Here is a 21982-nt window from a genome sequence, read left to right as displayed (position 1 = left end):
TGTGCGTACATAGAACCTGCTTGCTAAAGAAAAAAAATACTTTTTGACTTCTAACCTAATGCTTAATGCTTTAGGAAAGATGTGCTCTTCTTCTTTCAAGTGACCTTGTCATTTCACAACACCAGAATAAAAACCTAGAAATTAATTGAAAGATTTAGCATTTTTTGCAGAATCAATCTAATATTACAAATTCCTCTTTAGTAAAAGAAAAGGACTTATTTTTGAGCATATGATGCACATTTCACATTGAAACAAAAATTAAGCAACATATTTTGAGTTGAGCTTTTCAGGGGCAGCTGGTACACACTATGATGCTAGTAGTGGTTTTACAGAAAAGAATACATTTGATTTGTATGGAAGAAAAAAAAAAGAAAACCAATTGTCGGCAACACTACTGTCTTTCAAAAAATCGTTTTGATATGAACATCTTTAATAAACAATTACAATGTTCTGAAACAACAGTTAAATACCAAAAGCAAATTACTCTCATATTGAGTTTGAAAAATAAACATTGCTAAAAAAAATATTCCAATCGGCTAGAAACAACTGGATGGATCATTTCACCAGGCCCTGTATTAGTAGACAGGGCATAGATCCAGACTGGACCTTTGAACCAACTATTGTTTTCCATTCATTAAACATGGTGTGATTCTTTTTTTACATTTTATTGGTTATTGTCGGATGTAGTGAAGACCAACTTTCAATTACTGACTGTACTGATGGAGGTAACATAGGGACCAAATGAGAAGCCGATCTTCTTTATGTGTGGAATCACCAGGTAGCCGTGCTGCTGGAAATACAGACTGACTGTCAGTCGTAGATGGCTTGGGAGTCTAACTCAATTCAAGTCTTTAAGAGCAAGAGATAGTGAAGGAAGTATGATGACCTTAAATGTACAGGTGGGTAGACTACAAGAGCACCAAAGTTCACCTCCTTACATGAGCACCATTGGCTTATCTTGCTTTCTTCAAAAAGTTCAACTGAGGATCAAATTGGATAATTTCTTCCTAGATAGATATAATGATGAACAAACAGCTGCCTTTAACTGTTCTGGAGAAATAGTATGGACCCAATAAAAATCTGTCATCTTTCAGTGGTGCCAAGAAAGCCATTGGGTTCAATGAACAGTCTAAAAATTCACATTATTTTATGTTCAGTAAAAATAAACCACTTTGTTTGTAGTTTGTACGTACACATCAGTAGATCTTCAAATATGACTGGGAGAATAAGTCAATACTGCAAAAAAGTATCCCAAGGATGTTAGGGTAAGTAAACAGTTTTCAGCATGCAGAAAGTGGGCACAAGGTCAATCCTCTTTCTGAGCAAAATGAGTTGTCTGAAGTCAGTTTCAAAGAGGACAATGATGGTCTTGAAGAAGTGAATTTTGTTATCCCTCTGACATAGGCCCACTGGATGCCAGCAGACACATGTGGAGGCAGTTGCCTTCATTCTGCGCACGCAGTACAGAACACAGATTTTTCCAAATTTAGGGCTCTTCGCCATCCAGGGTCTTGGTGAGACTTGATGCCGAATCAGTCTGTTCTTCCTGGATAGGGATGCGACAAGAATTTGTCCCTGCAAGTCAAGAAGAGAAGGATAATTTCTGGTGTGCAGTCAGACCATAGCACAGTCAAAGAGTGAGGACAACATCAGTCTTTTTTCATTGTAGCATTTAATGCAGGGGTGAGCCAGCATGATGGAAGTTTCCTAGAGAGGAAAGTATGTAAACTTCCCCATGTTCTTCAGGGCAACGGTGTGTCAGGCAAATGGATGGAATGTGCTGGATGAGTTGCGGGCAAATGTAGTGGCAAATGTTTAATTTCTATGATATCTAGGTAAGTAACATTGGTTGAAATATGGTAGAGTTCGGAGGGGATTAGCGGCTCCTTCCAAAGTATTATCTTGGAAAATATCATGACAAATGGAGTATTTGTAAGCATCTTAGTGAAGTAACATTGGCCAAACCACAGCAGGATTTAGATCTTCTGATAGTAAGTATGGAATTCTCTTCAAAATTTTGAAAACTTCAGTGACAAATACTACATTTCGAAATAAGTTGGGCTAGTAGGATTTAGTGCTCGCTTTACCTCGGAGGTAGTGCTCGCTATGAAAATGAATTTAAGAAACAGGCTAAAACATGTAAAAGTTGTTTTTTTTCTTGAGCGAAAGAGGGTGTTTTGGTAGCGTTGTTATTGGTGTTACCTGAACTCTTTCGGATAAGATATTAAAATTGAAGAACCCATGAGGTCACTCTGAGAGCAGAAACTCTCAAGCACCCACAATTATATTGATCTTGTTCAAAGAGGCAAAATTTGAAGGTGTAGAAAAATAGCAAAGGTTGCTATCTATCTCTGCTGTGCAATGAATGTAGGATGTCCTCAACAAAAGCGGATCATCGTTCGTCAGGGGTAGTAAGATCTACATAAATACAATTACAATACAATATACGTTATTAGATGTTAATCTTTTGTCAGACTTTGTCCTGATAATGATTTAACACATTTATTGATCGGAATGTTGACTAACATCCTTCTGAAATGGTTGTTGACCAACTCCTGGCTCACTGTAACTATTTCATTCTGACCAGTCCAGTTGTTTCATACTTTTGTGTTGCCAGAGTCTTTTACATTTCATATGCAAATAAACACATATGGCGTACTTTCACGTTTTTCACACTCCCTGTGTACGGCACAATTACCCTGTATCATCACTGCATCTGAATGCTTTATCTTATTAGGAAGATTATGATATAATTGACAAATAAAGTATGCCAATTACAGGTTGTGGTCCAGCTTTGTTTTTGGTCGTTAAATGACAATCATTAATCATGTCCTGAAACTGACTTTTATTTTTCGCTGGTATCCATACAATGTTTAAATACCGAACAATTAAATCCATAGGAATTGTTATTTCTCTCACATTGTTTGAGAAACAGTATGAAGAAAAAATGTTTTTTAGTTTTCAATACAGGTGTATACAATGCATGCTTACCGCACTCAAATTAGTATATTGAAATGTTAGCAATATTTTAATATGTGTAAGATCTTTTCACGTGCCAACCATGATTGTGGGGCAAAGAGTTAGGGGCCAATTACAATGGCGGACGGACTTGCATTTTAACATTGTTGTGGGTGCTGCTACCCATGGCGATGTTAAAAGAGCATGTTGTGCATTTCAGCGCACTACGGGGCAGGCACCACATGGTGCCTGCCACTTAGTGCACTGAAATGTAGGGGGGTACAATGGGTTCCCCCCAGTGCACATACACCTCCACCCAACACATTGGGGGCCCACAACGGGCCCCCGAAAAGAACCTCTGCCAGCCTTTTCATGACGGTTTCGCAGTCATGGAAAGGCTGGATTTTATGCATGCAGACTGCTCCACCAGGCAATGGAGTAGCTCCGGGCTTATAATGGCTGGTATAAACCTTGAGCTCCAACATTCTAATGTTTAAGCTGTGGCTGTGAACAAAGGATTCAGGGAGCCTGAGAGGATTTCAATCCCCTTGCGCTCCCTGAAGCCTTTGTTTTATTTGTTAGAACATTCTTCCCTCTAGTGGCAGAATGTTCTAATAGCCTTAGAGCCCTTCATAGCTGGGCTATACCAGCTATTAAAGTCCTGCTCCCTTGTTAAAAGCACTCGCCTTCGGCTCGGGCCTTTAATGCTGGAGCTGCCCTTTATTAGCCGGTATAGCCCGCTACGGCGGGCTATAAGGCTATAGTAGTCCTGCAGAGAAGTGCTGGCTCTGTCCCACAAAGAGATCACTAGACTTCCTTGGCACCGCTTGTACTGTTTGAATAATAGTACATATGCAATGACAGCAGCCTGCAGGGAAGTGCTGGTACTGATACTGGCCAGTTCCAGTATGACTGGTCACGGAGGAAGTGCTGGTACTGTCCTACTACAAGGATAACTGTCTTTGGAAACGTCACCATACTGTTCCAATAAAATATAGTGGTTCTGCTAAGTTTTGCCGTTATTGTCCGGTACTAATATCGAAACCCTTCTGAGAACTTTTGGTAATACAGTATTAAACATATGGCTGTGTTATCACGATGTGCCAGTACTAATGTAGTGGTGACATGATAGGATGTAGAAGCACATTTCACTAGACAGCCTAGTCTGCTCTGTTACCTTGATCAAGTAGCCAAACCCTAGTTCCACACGGTGTGCCCTTTCTCCATCAACTGCAAGACAATGAGTTCCTAGAGCAAATGTTTTAATTCCCACTGCTGCTTAGATAGGGGCATAGCTTAGTCAGTTAGTTCGGGTGATGTGGAACAGAGATTTCCCAACCGTCACTGACAGTAAAATGGCAAAATGCATGAAAATAGTTTTAAATTTAAAATTATTCTCTGCACCGCATTAGAGCCAACCAGCCCTTTGTTTATTCTTGGCCTATTTGTGTGAAGAGAAGAGGAGGAGTGGGCATTTACAAGCTCTGCAAAGTTTCATAGAGGACTGTGCCTGTGCTATGAAAGCTGCTAATCCTAGTGGAAACCCAACCACAGACACTTCTAGTCAGCTGCGGCCCATGCATGTAAGAGCGTTGGGGCCGGGTGGGGGGGATTTTGACAGACAAGGGAAAATTAATAATTTATTTAATTTTCCCTCGTGATCATCGATTCCCCCCTCCCCAACTAGGCCCCATCGCTCTTACCTGCAAGGGACGCTGCTGCTTCTAGCCCAATTTGAGGCCCCTGGACCAAACTAAACATAACAGAATCCATTTATTAGGGAGACACACATCAACACCTCCCCCGCGCCCCCCCCCCACCACATTGGAGCAAAGCCCCCGTGCTTAGAATACCTCAGTGTTGGAGGTGGCCTCAATAGGACAGGGAGAGTTCCAAAGGCAAAACACTTTGGGGCATATCAGCAACAGACAGCGATAAATATCGCAAAGCGTGCTTAGCGCTTTTATATTTATCGCTGGAATTTATCACCCGGTTAGCGCGTTATTAACAACACGTTACTCCAGGGCGATAATATTCCAGCGATATCCAGGGAAATGGGCCAACATCGCTGGAAAACCAGCGATGTTGCACTCAAAACGGCGATAGCCTTGGTGATAAGACCCTGTGGTTGTATCACCATAATCCACCTCCCATGTTAGGTATGCCTTAGTCAGGAATTTAACAGACGTTAAATTCCTGCGTTAAGGCATAGTTAACGCGATGATTATTATCGCTAAGGCTCTTTGCTGATATGGCGAAGCTGCCTTAGCGATAATTTTCCTTGTAGTTTTCCCAGCCACGCCTATTTTGCATCTCATTAGCGATGTTTATCGCTGAGATGCTAGGCGTTGGGAATTCGGCAGCTAACATGCGCTAATGCATGTTAGCGCCGCCTTGTTGATAGGGCGTTAAAATTATCGCCACTTTAGCGGCAAAAAGTGCCGCTAAAGTGGCGATAATGCCCTTGATGATATGCCCCCTCGTTATCTGTAGCACAGAAATTCCTTGCACCCCTCATAGTCCATATCCAGAAAAGCATGGTGTGCTCAAGCAAGACTTACCATTAGCTCTGAAAACAACTGGACCCTGCTTCTTCGAACATCTTTGGAGGACAAAGATAAAAATGGCGGCTCCTGAGATGGCGAGAATAGTTAGGATGAAGATCACAGCAAACCAAAAACCTATGTGTTGGGAAGTAGAAAAAGCAGAGCCGTCATCCTAAGTAAGTGAACAGTAGATATAAAAATTGCTTGAAATCTACCTAACAGCAATACTCAGAGTCTGGCATGCGAGTGCATTGGCATATGCCAGGATTTATAAATTCCATTAGAGATATATATACTTTCTTCTATTGAGCTAGCAGTGACATACAGTGACACATTTCTCTATGGAGCTATGAGAGATCCAGTTCTTTTAGGTGCCATAAGCATACATGCCAACATTTCAACTTTGATAAGAGGGAGAAATATGTGTGGGAGTGCACTGTGGCGAGCGAGCGTAGCGAGTGAGCCCGAACATCTTTAGGGGGGTTTGGGGGGATTCTCCCCCTGAGAAAATTTTGAAAAAAGAGTGGGTAAATGGTGCATTTTCAAGCAAATTTGAGAAGCAAGAAGGTTAATTAAGCAAATGTGAAAGTGCAGTTATTACATTAATAAAGGGATGTCATATAACAACATGTAGATAGAAATGTTTCTGAAGCTAGGCCCTGCCAATGCCACGCACCTCTGAGCAATATACACGCTGTGTGCCAGCAGGGCCTAGCATCAGAAACATTTCTATTGTTATGTTTTTGAAGCTAGGCCCAGTGCTGGCACTCAGTGTGTATGCTTCTCAGAGGTGCAGCACGTGTGGCAGGGCCTGTAGCTTCAGAGTGAGAAACATTTTCAGCACCAGTCTGCGTTCTCACTCTATTAGGAAGGGGCGTGCCAAGGGCGTCCCTTCCTAACAGAGATTGGCACGTCTTTGCATGATTGTTTTGCAACCGCAATCGCAGTTTACCACGTTCTTCAAGGAGGTGGTAAGCCACTCGCAAACAGGAAGGGGTTCCCAGGGAAGCCTTCCCCTTTGTGACTGGCGTGAATATTTTTTTACAAGCAGGCAGTGGTCCCACAGAACACTGTCTACTCTTAAAAAATGAAACAGAAACCTTTCATTTTTTTTTTTAAAATGCTTTCAGTTTTCCTTTATGGAAAACGGGCTGCATTTTCAAAAACGGCTTTATTTAAAAAGCAGTCAGAGACATGGTGGTCTGCTAACCCTAGCAGGTCACCATTCCTGTGAGTGCTTGCCACTCCCAATGGGGTTGCAAATTGCGGCCTTCCTCATGGATATTAATGAGGCAGGTTGTTTGCAACCCAATTGGGAATTGCAAACAGTGTCTGAGACCCTGTCATACACTCCACTTTGCCAGTCGCAAAACGTTGCAATTTGCAGCTCGCAAAATGGAAAGGTCATACATCTGGCCCTTAGAGGCAAGACAGGTGTCATGTAAACCCTGTACAATGCCCAGGATATTATAGAGCAACATTATAGTCTATTAATTCAAACACAATCGTTTTTTTGTAACTGCTATTCTGAACTCACATATTTGAAAGTGCTTTCATATTCTATAATGAAAAAAAAGAAGTTTGAGTGAAATAAAGTATTTACCCAAGAACAATTTAGGCGGGTAACCCACAATTTACAAATCGGCCACTAAATAGGTATCTATTTGTTTTTACTTATATTAATGCTTTGTTTTTACCTTGTTGTTCATTTTTCATATAGCAGACACGACCTGAAGGTAAAGCAGTGCTTCACATGAGCACCAATTACATTACACAATGTCACCACTCATTGCTTATGAGATGGGGAGATTACATTATTTATCCAGAATCACAGGATGATGAGCCAACTCCAGGACTTGAACCTGGTTCCCTATTTCTAAGTCTGCAACTCTGGCAATAACACCACATCATGAGTCTGGGGAAAATCAGCATTTTGTTTTGGCGCTAACAAAAACAGAGTTTTAGACTCTGTTTTTATGTGCACTAATATGTAAAACTGGCAAAAATACAAATGTTGATTACCATCACATGCTCCTGTCTCCCCCTCCAAGAATGATGGACAAAGCGTTAAGCTTTGATGTCTGAGGTAATTCTTGGAGAGGGAGATTAAAGTGTGCGTGAATCAAGACTGGCATCAACATTTTATTGTTGGCAGTTTTACAAAGTGTTCAAACAAAAACAGAGTTGGAACACATATTTCTCGGTTTTACTGAATGTTATTCTTTCTTACCTTGACATCTTAACCTGTGTCAGGAGCAGGCTATAGCAGTGACTGGGAGCTTGGCAATATTGTGCACTGGCCTGCAGGAGCACGTTACCGGCAGTGCAGCACTTCCAGTCTGTCACTCTTACAGAAGATGCCTGCTGTCCTGAAGCCCGCCAAGAAATACTAATTACGTAGGGCGTAGGAGGCAGAAAAATGATTTGTTTCTGGAGTACTCAACCCTGGGCCCGCCCAAGCTCACAATTAAACCAATAGCTTTTGGGGCGGGCTCAGGCTATAGTAAAAACTACCGAGATTAGGTGTGGGGAAGACCAGAAGAAAAGAGCAGGATCTAAAGCCGGACTCATTTTGGGGCATATTATCAAGGCCATGCGATAATTATTGCTCGGCGCTCTTAGCGCGAGGATAATTATCGCCAGCCAACTCTGAATTTTATCGCGGAGATAGCGTGCTATCAGCAACGCTTATCTCCAAAGCGATAAAATTTAGAGCGCAAGCTGCCAATTATGCGATTATCGCTGGAAATACAACGATAATCGCACAAGGTATGGCGAAAGCTTGCTGATGGGGCAAGGCATACTTAGCCATGATATCCACCTTACATAGGATATCATGGCTAAGTCAGTCTTGAAGTAGGCGTAAGGAAATTAGCAATAACAGAGGTTATCGCTACTTTGCAGGTTAGCGTGCCCATTGATAATTGGAGAAATGTCGCTTAGCGACATTTCTCCAGTTATGTCAGGGCAGGAACGCCCACTTTGCATCTCATTAGAGATGCAAAGATGGGCATTGGGGGAAAGGGCGATAATGCAAGGATTCACGCGATAGCGTGACCATGCTGATTAGGCGATAAAATTCTTGCCGCAATCTGCCCGAAAACGGACGCTAAAGCGGCGATAATTTTATCTCCGGGGCTTGATGATATGCCCCTCTGAGCGCACTGCTTCTGTGTTATTAAGCAGCCTAGAGCAGCAGGTAACCTAATTAGTGCTGGCATCGGGTTTCTAGTTGAATCGGGAGGCGGGAGACTAGCCTTTAAATCGGTAGTCTCCTACCTGAATCGGGAGGGTTGGCATGTCTGATAAGTGATACTCTTCTTTCTGGAATAATTGATAAGGTGACCCCAAATCGGGGTAACCACGTCTATGGCAGTCATGTCGGACCAGCCTGGGAGGTTGGGGGCGGTGGTGTGTGATGCCGCTGCCACCAGCCAGTATCAGCTTCAGGGATTTGGTCTCGGGTGTGCAGCAACCCGGAAGCAGTGTAAGCTCTTTCGGGTCGCATGATCCTTTCCAGTTCATGCCAGGGCTGCAGAGAAGTGGTCTCTTTGCCACTCGCCGCTTCGCCACAGGATGCCACTGGTCCCTCGTACAGGGTTCCAGAACTACTTTTGTTTGTTTGTGAATCTTTCTGCATTGGTCTCCCTTCACTGCAGGCACACAGTTGGCACGCCCACTGCGCTGTCTGCATTCCTCTGACTAAGTCAGCTGTAATTATCTGGCAATACGCTGGGAGCCATGCTGGCTTGAGTTTTTACTTGCCTGACAAATGGTGCACACGGTAGTGGCTCTGGCTCCTGGAGGCCTAGGTGAGGGGAAGGGAATTGTGGGCCTGTTATTGGTTCTTAGTATATCGTTTTTACAGCATGCATTTTTTGGGCTGGGAAATCGTTTTTAAGCCTTCCATTTGATTTTGGCTGGTAGGTCAGCCTTGGGTTGTGGCACTGCTGCTGGGGGGACTGAAAAGTAAGTGAATTTTCCCTGTGCTGTGCTGTGGGCAGTGGTGGTGTCTTCTGGGCTACAGGGACGTCCTGGGTTTCTGTGGCTTGTGAGTGGTACGTTTTGTGAATTTCCTACCCATCCGTATTTTAGAAGGCATGGTTTGTTTTTGTGGGGCATTGTTTTGTTCTTCTGTGGGTGGAGAGATGCCAGGTAGTGCGCATAAGGGCCTGAAGGGCATGCGCATGGAAGTGCGTTTGGAAGCTATGATGTGCAGGATGAATGCTATGGATGAGTCCCTGGGGGCATTGAGGGACCGCCAACCTGCGGAGAGGCAGGTGGCAATGGAGGCATCAGGGGAGATGCCAGGCAAGCGGCAGTGGCCCTTAAGGCAGCATTCCCACCTGTCCCGAAGAGAGCTAGGGGGCAGATTCGCAAGGAGGGGGTAGAGAGGTCCCCTGGGCCAGGTCCCGGGATAGGAAGTAGCTTGTCCCTCCGAGAAGAGGGAGGGGATGTGGGTGGAGGCTACTCCAAGGGAATTGCCCTTGGGGCCGGGGGCCCTAGGCCCAGTATTGGCGCAAGGTAGTGTCTCAGCTGTAATGGATCCAGCGGCTGGAAAAGGGTTTGTGCAGAGTGGCAATAGTTGTTTGGCAGTTGGGTTGACTCTGACGGGGGCCTCCAGCTAGCCAGATTCAGTGACCAATCTGGTGAGCCTTCTTTTGTGGCTTTCAAAGCTCAGGATGTTATCTGGCTACAAGTGGGGGGTTCTTGCCACTGAGGGCGATGATCTTGAAAAGGTCAGTAGGTTAGTTGCACACCTTGGGGATCAGGGGCTCAAATGGTGCAAACGAGGCCTGCTGCATCAGCTGGGGTACTGGGCACCGCAGCAGGGGTCTTAGTGGGGCAGGTCACCGGGGGTCACTCAAGCAATGAGCCAGGGGCCATCAGTGGCTGGCTAGATCCAACTTGAAGGTGCGCAGGGCGGTGCAGTGGTGACAGGGATCTCTCCAAAGGCCCAGGATCCTCAGAATTCAGGTACAACAACTCTGTTGCCGACTTTTAGGGGAGTTTTAGGGGAGGTACGGTCAGGACGTGACCAACTAGGCCGGCATATTACGGCCAAGTTGAAAGAAGAAAGTTTGTAGAGGGGCATATGTTGACATTTTTTACTTACTCCTGGATAAGCCTGATAGGGAGGAAGCAAAGCAGTGCAAGGAGTGTGCTCATTCCAGTGACTCTGGCCACTGGCCATACAAGCAGAGGGTGGAGAAGACGTTAGTGAACTGGATAAAAGGGTTCTCGATTTATCAGGGGATCCTGGCTGAGCATTTTCATAATTTGCGCACAGTTGGCATGCTACCAGAACAGGGTTGCATGTGTGCACAATGAATATGGGGGCGTGGGATGGAAGGAGTATGACAGAGAGTTAAGGAGAGCTAAGGCAACTAGCCCCACTTTGGAATGAGATCAGGTCGATGTTGTCCTGTGGCTGCGCCATATAAAGCATCAGCATCTGGCTGCTGCCCCCTATCATCCCTTTCGGTCAGGTTCCTTTAGCAGCCCGGGAGAGGCGCCATGTTGGGATTTCAACAAGTGTTCCTGTACCAGGCCTCATGGTATGTGCAAGTTCAAGCACACTTGTGACTTCTTCGGCTTGTCCTCTCATCCCAAGTCAAAGTGTTTCAGGAAGTCCAAGGATAAAGGGGACAAAAAACAGGATTGATGAGCCACTATTAGTCAAGACTCACTCCCTGGTCAATTGGATGGCAATGGTCCCGTGGCTTAATGTGTACAGTAACCTGGTAGCAGCACAGGGCTTGTTAGAAGGTTTCAGATATCAGCCCTGGGATGTGTGGGCGTGTCCTACTGCAAGAACCAGCAGTCACTGAGATCCAACCCGGAGGTCGCTGTGGCAAAGATTGTCAAGGAGGTGGGCCTGGGGAGAGTGGATGGCACGTTTCATTCAGCATCCCTGGAAGGCTTTGTCTGCTCTCCCTTAGTGGTAGTGCCCAATAAGGATCCCATGGAGTTTAGATTAATACATAACCTCTCTGCTCCTAGGGGTCAGTTGTTAAAACAAATCAATTGATGGGACCTTATGTTCTGTCAGGTATGTTTCCTTGGACCAGGCAATTGTTATGCTCCAAGAGTTGAGGGCGGGCACTCTCCTGGCAAAGTCAGACATAGAGTCAGCCTTCCACCTACTTCCTGTGCACCCACAGGATTTTCACCTGCTAGGTTTCCAGTTTGAGGGAGCATATTATTTTTATAAATGCATGTCTATAGGTTGCTTGGTCTCGTGCTCCTATTTCGAGAAGTTCAGTTCCTTCCTCAAATGGGCATTCAGGCAGAGGACGGGTCACCGGTGGGTCTTGCATTATATGAATGATTTCCTCTTCTCTGGTTCTCCAGGTCTTGCAGTAATGCAACAATGCATTCCAGTCTTTCCGTGTGTTGATGAGGGAGTTTGGGGTTTCCTTAGCAAGAGTCAAGACTGTGGGTCCTGCAACGGTCATTGAGCTTCTTAGGATTGAATTAGATTCAGAGGCTGGTGTGTCACGGCTCCCCAAAGAAAAGATTTCCACCTTTTACCAGGTCTTGGAAGATTGCTTGGGTACAAAGAAGGTCATTTTACATCAGTGCAGAAGGTGGTTGGGTAGATCAAGTTTGCTTTAAGTATCATTCCCATGGGCCGCCCATTCTCGTGATCCATTGCACAGGAAATGTCTGGCCTGAGAGAGAAGCACGACCACACCAGGTTGTCAAGAGAGGTTTGGCCTGACATGAGAATTTGGCTGGCCTTTCTGCTGGACTTCAATGGCATGGTGGTGTGGCTCAGCCCCACCAGGTCCGGTGAGGAGCTAGGTCTCTCCAAGGATGGTGCCGCCAGCAGCAAAGGCTTTGGTGCCATCCTGGGCCTGGCCTGGTGCACACATTCCTGGCCCGCTGCCTGGGTGGAGTCTGGGCTGGTCACCAACATTGGTTTCCTTGTTCTTTCTCATCCTGGTAGCACTGTCCATTTGTCCAGGCCTGTTCCGCAACCAGTAGGTCATATTTTGGTCAGATAATATGAGGGTGATGGAATGCATTAATCAACAAGCAGCCAAATGTAAGATGATGCTCAGGTTTCTGAAGGAGATTGTGCTACAATGCTTGAACCCTAATGTATTGTTTAGGGCCAAGCATGTGGTGGGTCTGTTGAATAATGCTGCTGATGCTCTATGTCGTTAGAAGATGAAGGGTTACAGGTCTGACCACTTAGAAGCAGCAGAATTCCCGACACCTTTTCTGCACATCTCTTGCGGCTTGGTGCCCAACCCTACTGGAACTCATGGGAGCCAGTTTAGCACCCAGGACGAGGCATGTCTCTAAGGGGGCACCCAGCACTTACTGTAGTTTCTTGGGGACTGGGAAGAGAGTTTGGCTTTCATTTTCTTCTGTCCTGTCATTCTTAGGAGCAAGGGATCAGGGGCACTCTGTAGCTTGTGTGCAATGCCACATGGTGGCGATTTCCTTCTTTTCTAGAAAGCTTGACCACCCAAATGTAACCAGATCATTCCTAGTTCAGAGGGCCTTGCAGGGATGGCAGCATGTGCAGGGATCAAGCCAGACGGCAGATGTCTTATTGATATCGCAGCTGGCAGCAGTCCTGGGCATCTTAGGTAATATTTGTAGGTAGGTAATATTTGTAGGTCCACAGGCCCGCCTGTTCAGGGCAGTGCTAATGCTACTCTTCCATGGGGCTTTCAGGGGAAGCGATTTGGTGGCCAAGAACAAGAAGGACATGCAAGAGGGGCTACAGCTTGACCATGTGCAATGTTTGGAGAGTTCTTTCACTATTAAGCTGCCGAGTTCCAAGACAGACCAGGGCGGCAGGGGTGACCACATCATCTTGCATAGGACACCAGACAATGTATGTTGTCCTGTGGGCAACCTCAAATTATTATTGGCTCATAGACCTAGTGAGACAGTGGGCCCCCTCCTATTGCATGCCGATGGGTCCCCTTGATGAGGTTTCAGTTCTCGAAGGTGCTTGGGTTGGCGAGTTCAGTTCTCACTCTTTCAGGATTGGGGCAGCCACTGCAGTGACAGCAATGGAACTCTCGGCTCAGGCGGTGCAGAGAATTGGCAGATGGTCCTCCGATTATTATAAGAATTATGTTAGGTTGCAAATGCTATAGGGTTGCTGATAACCGTTGTGTGTCTTCCTTCTCTCCCAATTTTCCTGTCCTGTGACGCTGGTGGAAAGTCTGAAGTGCCAAGTCGACTGACGGATTTCTGTGCAACCCCGGTGCACCCTGAGGTGACAGAGTTGACGAAGTATTGACAATAGGCCATTCTCATGTGCAGCAGGTTAAGTATGTTTATTTGCAAGTACCTTTGAGCATTGGGCCCGCCAAGTGGGCTACCATATGTCTTTCCACGGGCAAGGAGGGCTACAGTTGGCACATTGGAGGCATACACTTGAATCATGGCTACTCAAGGGGTGTATGCCCCCTGGGATTGTTGTAGTGCATCTTGGCGGCAACAATTTGGTTCACCTTGGCAGGAGGTAATTGTTTGAACTGTTGATCACAGAAATGGGCTAGTTGGCCAAGAAACTCCCTTATACAATCATCGCTTGGTCCCACATCATCCCAAGGATACAATGGAGGGGGAGGGTGTAGGGGGGGGGTCAGTCAGGAACTTCAATCACTCCATCAAGCAGATTAATAAGAAGATTGATAAGCTGTTTAGATCACCAAGATTGCTGGCCATCCCACATGGGTGCATCCAAGGGGAGCGCTTCTTGGTCCAGGTTGGGGTTCACCTCTTTAAACTTGGTAATGAGATATTTCTTGAGATTGTCCTCACATAGTTGATACATCAGCCACTTTGACATGACCATCTTGGACGGGAGGCCAGATAGTAGGTGAACTATGCTGGCCTCTGGCGGGTGAGGTCATGATTGATGGTGCACTTTGGGTCCATAGAAGGCATCCTTCTACTTGGGACATGGTGCGGATGGTGTGGTAGCGCGTGCTGCCAACTGGCCCTTACAGCCAATCTCCGCATGGGAGCCAATCTAGCACAGGTCCTTGGGGAGATAATGAGGGTGTAGGGGGTGGTCAAGGTAGGTAACCTGGAGGGAAGATGGGCCCCCTGTATAAGCTTACTCCGGGGGAGGTATAAGTGGGTGGGCCCCTTTCCCTAGGGAGGAACCCACAGAGGTTGACCAGTCATGATCTCACTTGTAGGCTCAATGCTGGATACGCAGGGACAAGGCTAGATATGGTTAGGAATTTATATATATTAGAGTCTATGTTAAAGTTAGCCATCCAGCAAAACTGTAATTAATACTGTAAAGTTTTTATGGGGTTTCTGTCAGAGTATAATTTTTGTAAAGTGATATTGGGAGCATTTTTCAATGTGAGTTGCTTTGATATCATGATAAATACGTCAGGCGTTTTACGACCCCGAACCCAAAAAGTTTTTTAAGGTGTGGTGTGTGCTGTCTTTAGCAATGGGGGATGTAGGAGGTACAGGTGGGAGGGTCCGAGGTCATTCATGGGGGGCTGGGTCTTTGCGATACCTGGCCATAAGTGTTTTAGGTGCTTCGGCTTGCCTGATGGGGCCTGGTCAGGAGAATGAATGCTTTATTTTAGTAGCTCAGAGCTTCCACATTTCACATTGATCATCCTGCCACTGATCAGCCTGGGCCAGAGAAAGGAAGCTGGACTGCATGCTTATAACTTTGATCAGAGAAGGAGGCGGGGATGGGGCAGGTATTCATGATAGGAGAGCACCAGCTCAATACATTGCCAGGTCCTGGCTTTCTAAAAAGTCCTGATGTTACACAGAGTGATCAATGTATCTGGAGACTGCTCTTGAGTCTCTTAGACACACATGAGGCTATATTGGAAGCCATTTCTCATTCTCATCGGTGTCTTAGTGCAAGAAAACTGTCCTTTTAAATGTACCAACAATGCTTACCACCCCCTCCTTTTGTTTTAAACTTTTGCAATTTTGAGTCATTTATAAGGTTAACTACCTCTTAATATGTGGAATAGATGCATTTGATTTGTAATAGGTAAAATTACTTTAATTTATTTTAACATACCCTTTATGATTACATCTAGTTTATTGTTGTTTTTGTATAGCGCTTACATAGCATCAGGCTGCTTTAAAGCACTAAATAAAACATAACATGATCAACGAACTATGACAACCCTACTTGTAATCTCCACTCATGTCTCATGGCTCTCATGGCATACTTTCCATAATAATAAATAATTGCATTTGACATGACGGATCATGACTGATATTACCTTTATGACTTCCAAACAGTAAAGGGACAACACAAGTTCATTGCTTCTTAAAGCAACATTTGTATTCCTTAGAAATTGATTGCATGAGAGGTATGACTGAGAGTTTATAGATGCATTAGATTCATGCCATTAAGAATGCGTGGTTCATATTAAAACATGCATGGTATAGCACATATTTACATGCATATCAAGGGTACACTGAAAGAAATGTGCCTCAACCATGACTGCAAAGGATGGGTGAACAGATTGTGACAGCCCTTTCTATGATGAAGTGACATCCTTGTCAACACAAATCAGTCACCCACTAAAGACGTGTTCCCTTCGTTTGGGGTCTAGCGCAGGTTGACTGGTGCTATAGAAAATTAATACATGAATGACTTAATATTGGCTCCGTCGTCTGGGGTTAGCGCTCAATCCTAGATCGTATGACCTCGCGCCTGGTTCATCCAATAATTTGGTGAACCTGGCTCCCATGACTGATTTATATACACTGTAGTTGCAACTGATACAAAAGGTAATAATCGTACACAGCAGAGCCTCTCCAATATGTTCGAGGTTGTCTCGGGGGACAGTGTGCTTTACAAATACACATAACATAACATAGTATTAGCAAAGCTACTGTGCAACCTAGCGCCAGAAAAAGCCCAAAGCAAGCGAGGCACTTCTCTATTGCAGCATTATTTCGCAGAGCACCTGAAGGGCTTCTGCTGCTGACCCACCTTGATCCTGCAGCCTGAGCTGGTGACCTCCCTCCATCCCAGCTGGAATTGCTATATCAAGGCCCTTATAAGTGCAATGGACTTTCCATGTGGGAATTTCACACCTATCATTGCAGATACTGATGCGTTGGTTATTACGGGTTTGGCCATAAGAAATGGGGAATAACCAGGGAAATCTGTGTTATTGCACCAATTGTCGTGTATTTCTCCATTTACAACAAAATTCCCACCAGAGAGTTCAGCTGAGCTTAGTAGCTGGAATGTTAATGTGCAGTGGTCTGAGAGGGTGGAAGGGGTTGGGAAACGGGGAATGCATTATTTGTGCATCACTTCTTATCCCCATACAGCGGTAGCTCATGTTACCAGACTAATGCAGATTGCTAGGCTACTTGTAATGGGCTTTTATTAATAAACCTGTTCCTTGGCGATTGAAGGTATTATGTATACACTAAACGACCATGGGTGAGGGAGAGTGGGGGTACATGGATACATCAAGTGGGCCACATTCATGATTTTCAAAGACCAGGAAGAGGCAAGGAAGCTTCTACTGCTACAGCATGTATTTCTGAAATCATGCTGGAGCTGAAAATGGTGTTTGAGCAAGAAAATGCCATCTGCAGAGTTGTCCTCTCTGTAAAAACTGCACAGCTTTCAAGTGACTCTGGAATGTGCTTCCAGTGGTAGTATTTGTCACAGTGAACATAGGTAAGCGATATCCAGCATACTTGGCACCATAAGCCAATCCTAGTATATTGCACACATCACATACCATTCTGTGACATGTAAACATTTCACTGTAATCTTGAAAAAATGTGTTAAAAAGTCTCTGCCTGCAATCTGCGATGTATACTTTGTTTCTGGATGACTTGTTCACTTGATAAATTCAGGGACCTCCATAATACCTCCATAAATACGGATACCTGCATTTGTATTTGAGTTTTCATCTAGTAAAATAGACTGTCTAGTTTTTCTGGTGTTGTATCTTTGGTCAATGTTATGAAGGAATTGACATAAGAGGGATTTAACATGGCTCTGCATTTGAGGATTTTACTATGGAACCCTACCCAGAAACATTTTATGTGAGATTTGACTCAGCATTACCTGCAGTGCTCAGTGTACAGAAAACTAAATATATACTTCAGGCACTCAAGCGGATAATGCTATTAACTTGTCAATTCATGTGATTTTACCTAAGCACCTACTAGTACTCTAGAATATATGCATCTTTGAAAGTCCGGTTCCCACACAATTTTATTAAGTCTACATTTATTTTGGAAATGTTTACATACTGTAATATTAATTCTCGCTCTGATGTCATTGCAGGTCCAAGAACATATTATGGTGATCATATGAAATGGTGGTAAATTGTATCTTCACAGAGGGAGACAAAATCCCTTGCATCTATGTTACAGCATTACGCAGCAGAGTTATAACTGAGATATTACACAGTACAGCCTATGTTGCAGAGCTAGCCCTTAAACACAAAAGGTTTCAGCCTTACACAGGAGAGCTACTTCTCAGACACAAAGGTTACAGTCTTACTAAAGCTATCTCACAGACACAAAGATTACAGCCTTAGAGAGGAGAGCTATCTTCCCGACAGGAAGTTTACAGCCATGGGCAGTCAAACGATCACTCAGATGTTAATCATTCAGGAGCTCATTTAGATTATGACAGATACAAAATATCTATCAAAAAGTGCAGCTGCTCGGCCAATGTATGTTAGACTGTCCACCCTCTTTTAGGCAGATATTCTGTCATATTTTTAGGGCTCGCCTAGTCAGCGCAAGCTCTGTCTCTTTGAGACATGATGTATCTAGAATTTGGGCTTGGAGCACCGCCTATCATTTTAATTGGTTCCACCTTCTGTCCTTTGTTAATGCAGGGTTTTGTTTGGGAAATAGCTCACTAGTCCCTCTTTTTGTAACCTCCCATGCTGATTGCCTCTGTTACATGTGTTCTTCCACTTACAGGTATTTATGATACACTGTGAGCACTATGTCTTCTTTTGTGGCTTGCCAGCTGCTCGAACAACAACGCGCTTCATGCTTAGTTCGTCTTGTTTATTTTTTGTGGCTTGTATTTCCTTGTTGTTTGACCCCACGGTTCCCGCATCATAGTCACCGCGCTTCATGTTTTACCATGGCGGCCGCAACTTTACTCTGCAGGCGGCATGAGAAGTCTTTCTGGTCTCACAAAACAAAACGTGCTTAGCCATGGGTTGAAACATATGTTCTTATCTCGTTCGTGTTTTTTTTTTTCAATTGTTTCGCTGTCTCAGTGCGGTCCTGCCTTTCAATTACGAGCACGATAACAGGCTCAGCATGGTGATCCACAGTTTAATTATTTAATGTTGGAGGCCGAGCACCACTTATTTGATCCCGTTAATGCCCGCATCACGGCCGCCACGCTTCGTGTTTTAGCATGGCAGCAGCGTGCCCAACTTTACTCTGCAGTCAGCATGGGAAGTCTCTCTGGTCGCACAGAACAAAACTTGCTCAGCCAACGGCTGTAACTTATGGCCCTATCTTGCTTTTTGTTTTTATTTACTTTGACTTCCATGTATTTAAGTAACTTGCCGCAACGTAATTGACTGCCCAGACTGCTACAACTGCACCTCTGCGTGCAATTCCCCCCTCAGGAGGCGGGGTTATGACGCCACTCACATGGTAAACACTGGCATCGGATTAGAGAACATGGCAGTAGCTGGTGACGTGAAGTGGATGCTTGTCCAGCCCCTCCTTTGCCTTGTGAGATTCCTGTTTGTCATCAAGCGCCGCCGTAACTATTGCTACGTCATCAAGGAAGTGATGTGATTTCAACAAAAGGACAATTTGCTCCAGAATGCAACAGACGCGCCTAACGAATGGGGCCTATTAGACACAAATTCAAAACAAGTTTTCTAATTCTCGCAGATTTATATCATGACCCCACAGTTAATTTTCATGCTTCTTTGTAATCTGACTGTCAGGATGTTGATTTATTTAAATACCTAGACCTACACTCAGTGTTTTTGTAATCCATAGGCTGTCTTCACTTCCTATGGCCCTTATTTACGTCACCATGTCTATTTGTCCTTCTTCTATGTCAGTTGTTGTCTGTACCGCTCTTATGTTAACCCTCTCAAAAGCCAATGGTTGCTGCCTGCTAAGGCTCTACCCAATGAAAATAATGTAAGGCAGCAGGCCAGCTAATCATACGGTGGAGTAATGGGCGGTGCATAATCCCAGGGGGCGCCAGACATTCCAAAGAGCAACTGGTGAGTACCATGTAGGTGGGAGTCGCTTTTTTTTCTGTACCTATATCTTGCACTGAGAGCCTTCTCAGGTCACAGCAGGGGCCCACCTTGGCCTTTCATCTATTCAAAGTCGAGAAGTTGCCTGCTAGCAATAATGATTCATGAACTGTAAGTTTGTGTGGACTCTTTACCATCACTTTTCAAACAGTTAGTGCGATTATTCCATCTCAGAGTGTATAAAGGAGATTCTTGTCACTGGGAGAGAACAAAAGTTGGACTTGCATTTAAAAATCAATGCTCTTCTGTTTACGTCACATGGTGGACTGGAGACGCATTCTCTTTTAACCCAGTTGGCTTAAATTTCAGAGGAAGAATAACCATTTTCTGTGTGTGTGAGATCCAGAGGAGTTCACACAGTGTGAGTGCTTCATTGACAACACATGTTGATTAATGTGCTCTTATTTGTGTGTTTTCAGGAAATTTTGCTAGCGTGCTTGTATCTAGGTCTGTGTATTTCACAGCAAAAGTAATCAACAGGAGGTCAACTGTTGTGTTTGTATTTAAGTGGAACAGATCTATGGACTGTGTAGATTAATGAGAGGTGATTCACACATATGCCACAGGAACATATACAGTGTCTTGAGAATTACATAGCGCACACCCACTCTGTGTGTGTGGGTCTATCAGGTGTTAAGTATTAATGTACATTTCAAGGTGGCTCCTCCAGTGGGCATGTGTTTTAGGCGATGACATGGAGTGTTTTTGTTGACCCATGTAAGGACTCTGTATGAATGGCTGAAAGCAGTGCCCCTATGGGAGTGGTTTTTCGTAAGGCATGCAATCTGTGTTAATTTCACACCAGACATGTGTATTCTTCAATTAGAAAATTCTCTGTGGGTTTGACGCTTACATAAGATGAGCCATGTGGCTCATTACATCGCTTTCTTGATGTGTACCTTAAAAGAGTGCAACGGTCTCGCTTTTGGGGTCCTGTGACAATGTGGCCCTAAGGGCTCAAATACTTGAGAACACATCCCTCATTGGACTCTACTCCAGGTCACACCTTACTAATGGCTGCTGCAGAGTTTTGCTTTTTTCAAATCATTTCTCAGCTTTTAAAACGGAAGCATCTTGGTTTGTCTCCTGCTGGGCTTGTAGTGAGGATGGGAAAGTTCTTACAGTACATAATCCATTACAAAAGCTTTTCAAAAACAATAAACCTCTAACACACATACCCTCCTTTTCTTTCAGTATAGTCTATCTGCACAAACACGACCTCTGTATCCATCTACAAACTTCTCTCCCCTTCTTTCTCTCTGTCACGCACACTTTCTCTGCAACTCCTCTAGTATTCATTCAAAAATTAATTCACAAAATACCTGACCCTCTCAAAATTACTTTCAAAATATTCAGTACAGCTCTCAGCACTATCTAATCCATATACCACATAATCCCAAAACACAAATACACTAAACACCACACAATTCCAGCACACAACTAGCAATTACAATAAAAACAAAATACTACCTCTATCATCCATACCTCACACGCCCACTACCCCTAACATCTCACAATTCCACTATCCCCTCACATCACGCCCTCAAAATCCATCTCCTCTCTACAAACTACCTACAAACACAGGCTACCTTCCTATAAATACTAAAACTAAATTCAAATCCATCTCTCACCTTCACCACCTTCTAATTAACACTTACACTACTTCCTCTCTCTCTCTCTCACACAACACTACCTTGTTCTCTCACACACTAATCCATCATTTCTCATATTCATTCACTTCACGTCTTTCGACATAGTTTCATAACCAATAATGTTCTAAAAATTAGACCTCCAACAAACTACCATCCTCTGCTTTTGGTGTCTTTTACCTACACAAATATGGCCTCCTTATAAGTCTTCTATATTCTTTACCCTTCTTTCACTCTTAATACACACTTTATCTACTACTCTCTCCAATGTTCACTCACCATTTCATACACAAACTACCTATCCCTCCCCATATTACTTTAAATATATTCTGTACAACTCTCACCAATATCTATTCACCATACCACCTAATTCCAAAATACAAATACCCTAAACACCACTCAATTCCACAACTAACAATTCCAATACAAACAACATAGTACCACTACAAACAACATACATCCACTCCAGTGCAAACAAATAAACGTGTAAAAAACGGTAAACAACGTTTACCCCGCAGGGAATCACAACGCGGTAGTTACAACAATCGCGTTGTGATTCCACATA

General features: G+C 44.2%; 1 protein-coding gene across 1 annotated transcript in view; it reads right to left on the bottom strand.

The window, feature by feature from the left end:
- Positions 1-397: 397 nt before the first annotated feature.
- Positions 398-21982, bottom strand: part of TNFRSF4 (TNF receptor superfamily member 4) — a 101034-nt gene continuing 79449 nt past the window's right edge. Inside the window, exons 6-7 of the mRNA XM_085615290.1 lie at positions 5520-5639; positions 398-1575 (exon numbers count right to left, since the gene is read on the bottom strand). Coding sequence (XP_085471416.1) covers positions 1487-1575; positions 5520-5639 — 209 coding nt within the window. The 3' untranslated portion in view covers positions 398-1486. The remainder of the gene's footprint in view (positions 1576-5519; positions 5640-21982) is intronic.

This window comes from Triturus cristatus, chromosome 1_2, assembly GCF_964204655.1.
Source record: "Triturus cristatus chromosome 1_2, aTriCri1.1, whole genome shotgun sequence".
In the NCBI taxonomy this organism is placed as follows: domain Eukaryota; kingdom Metazoa; phylum Chordata; class Amphibia; order Caudata; family Salamandridae; genus Triturus; species Triturus cristatus.
Note: the sequence above shows the minus strand (reverse complement) of the source record. Positions and strands in the feature narration are given on the sequence as shown.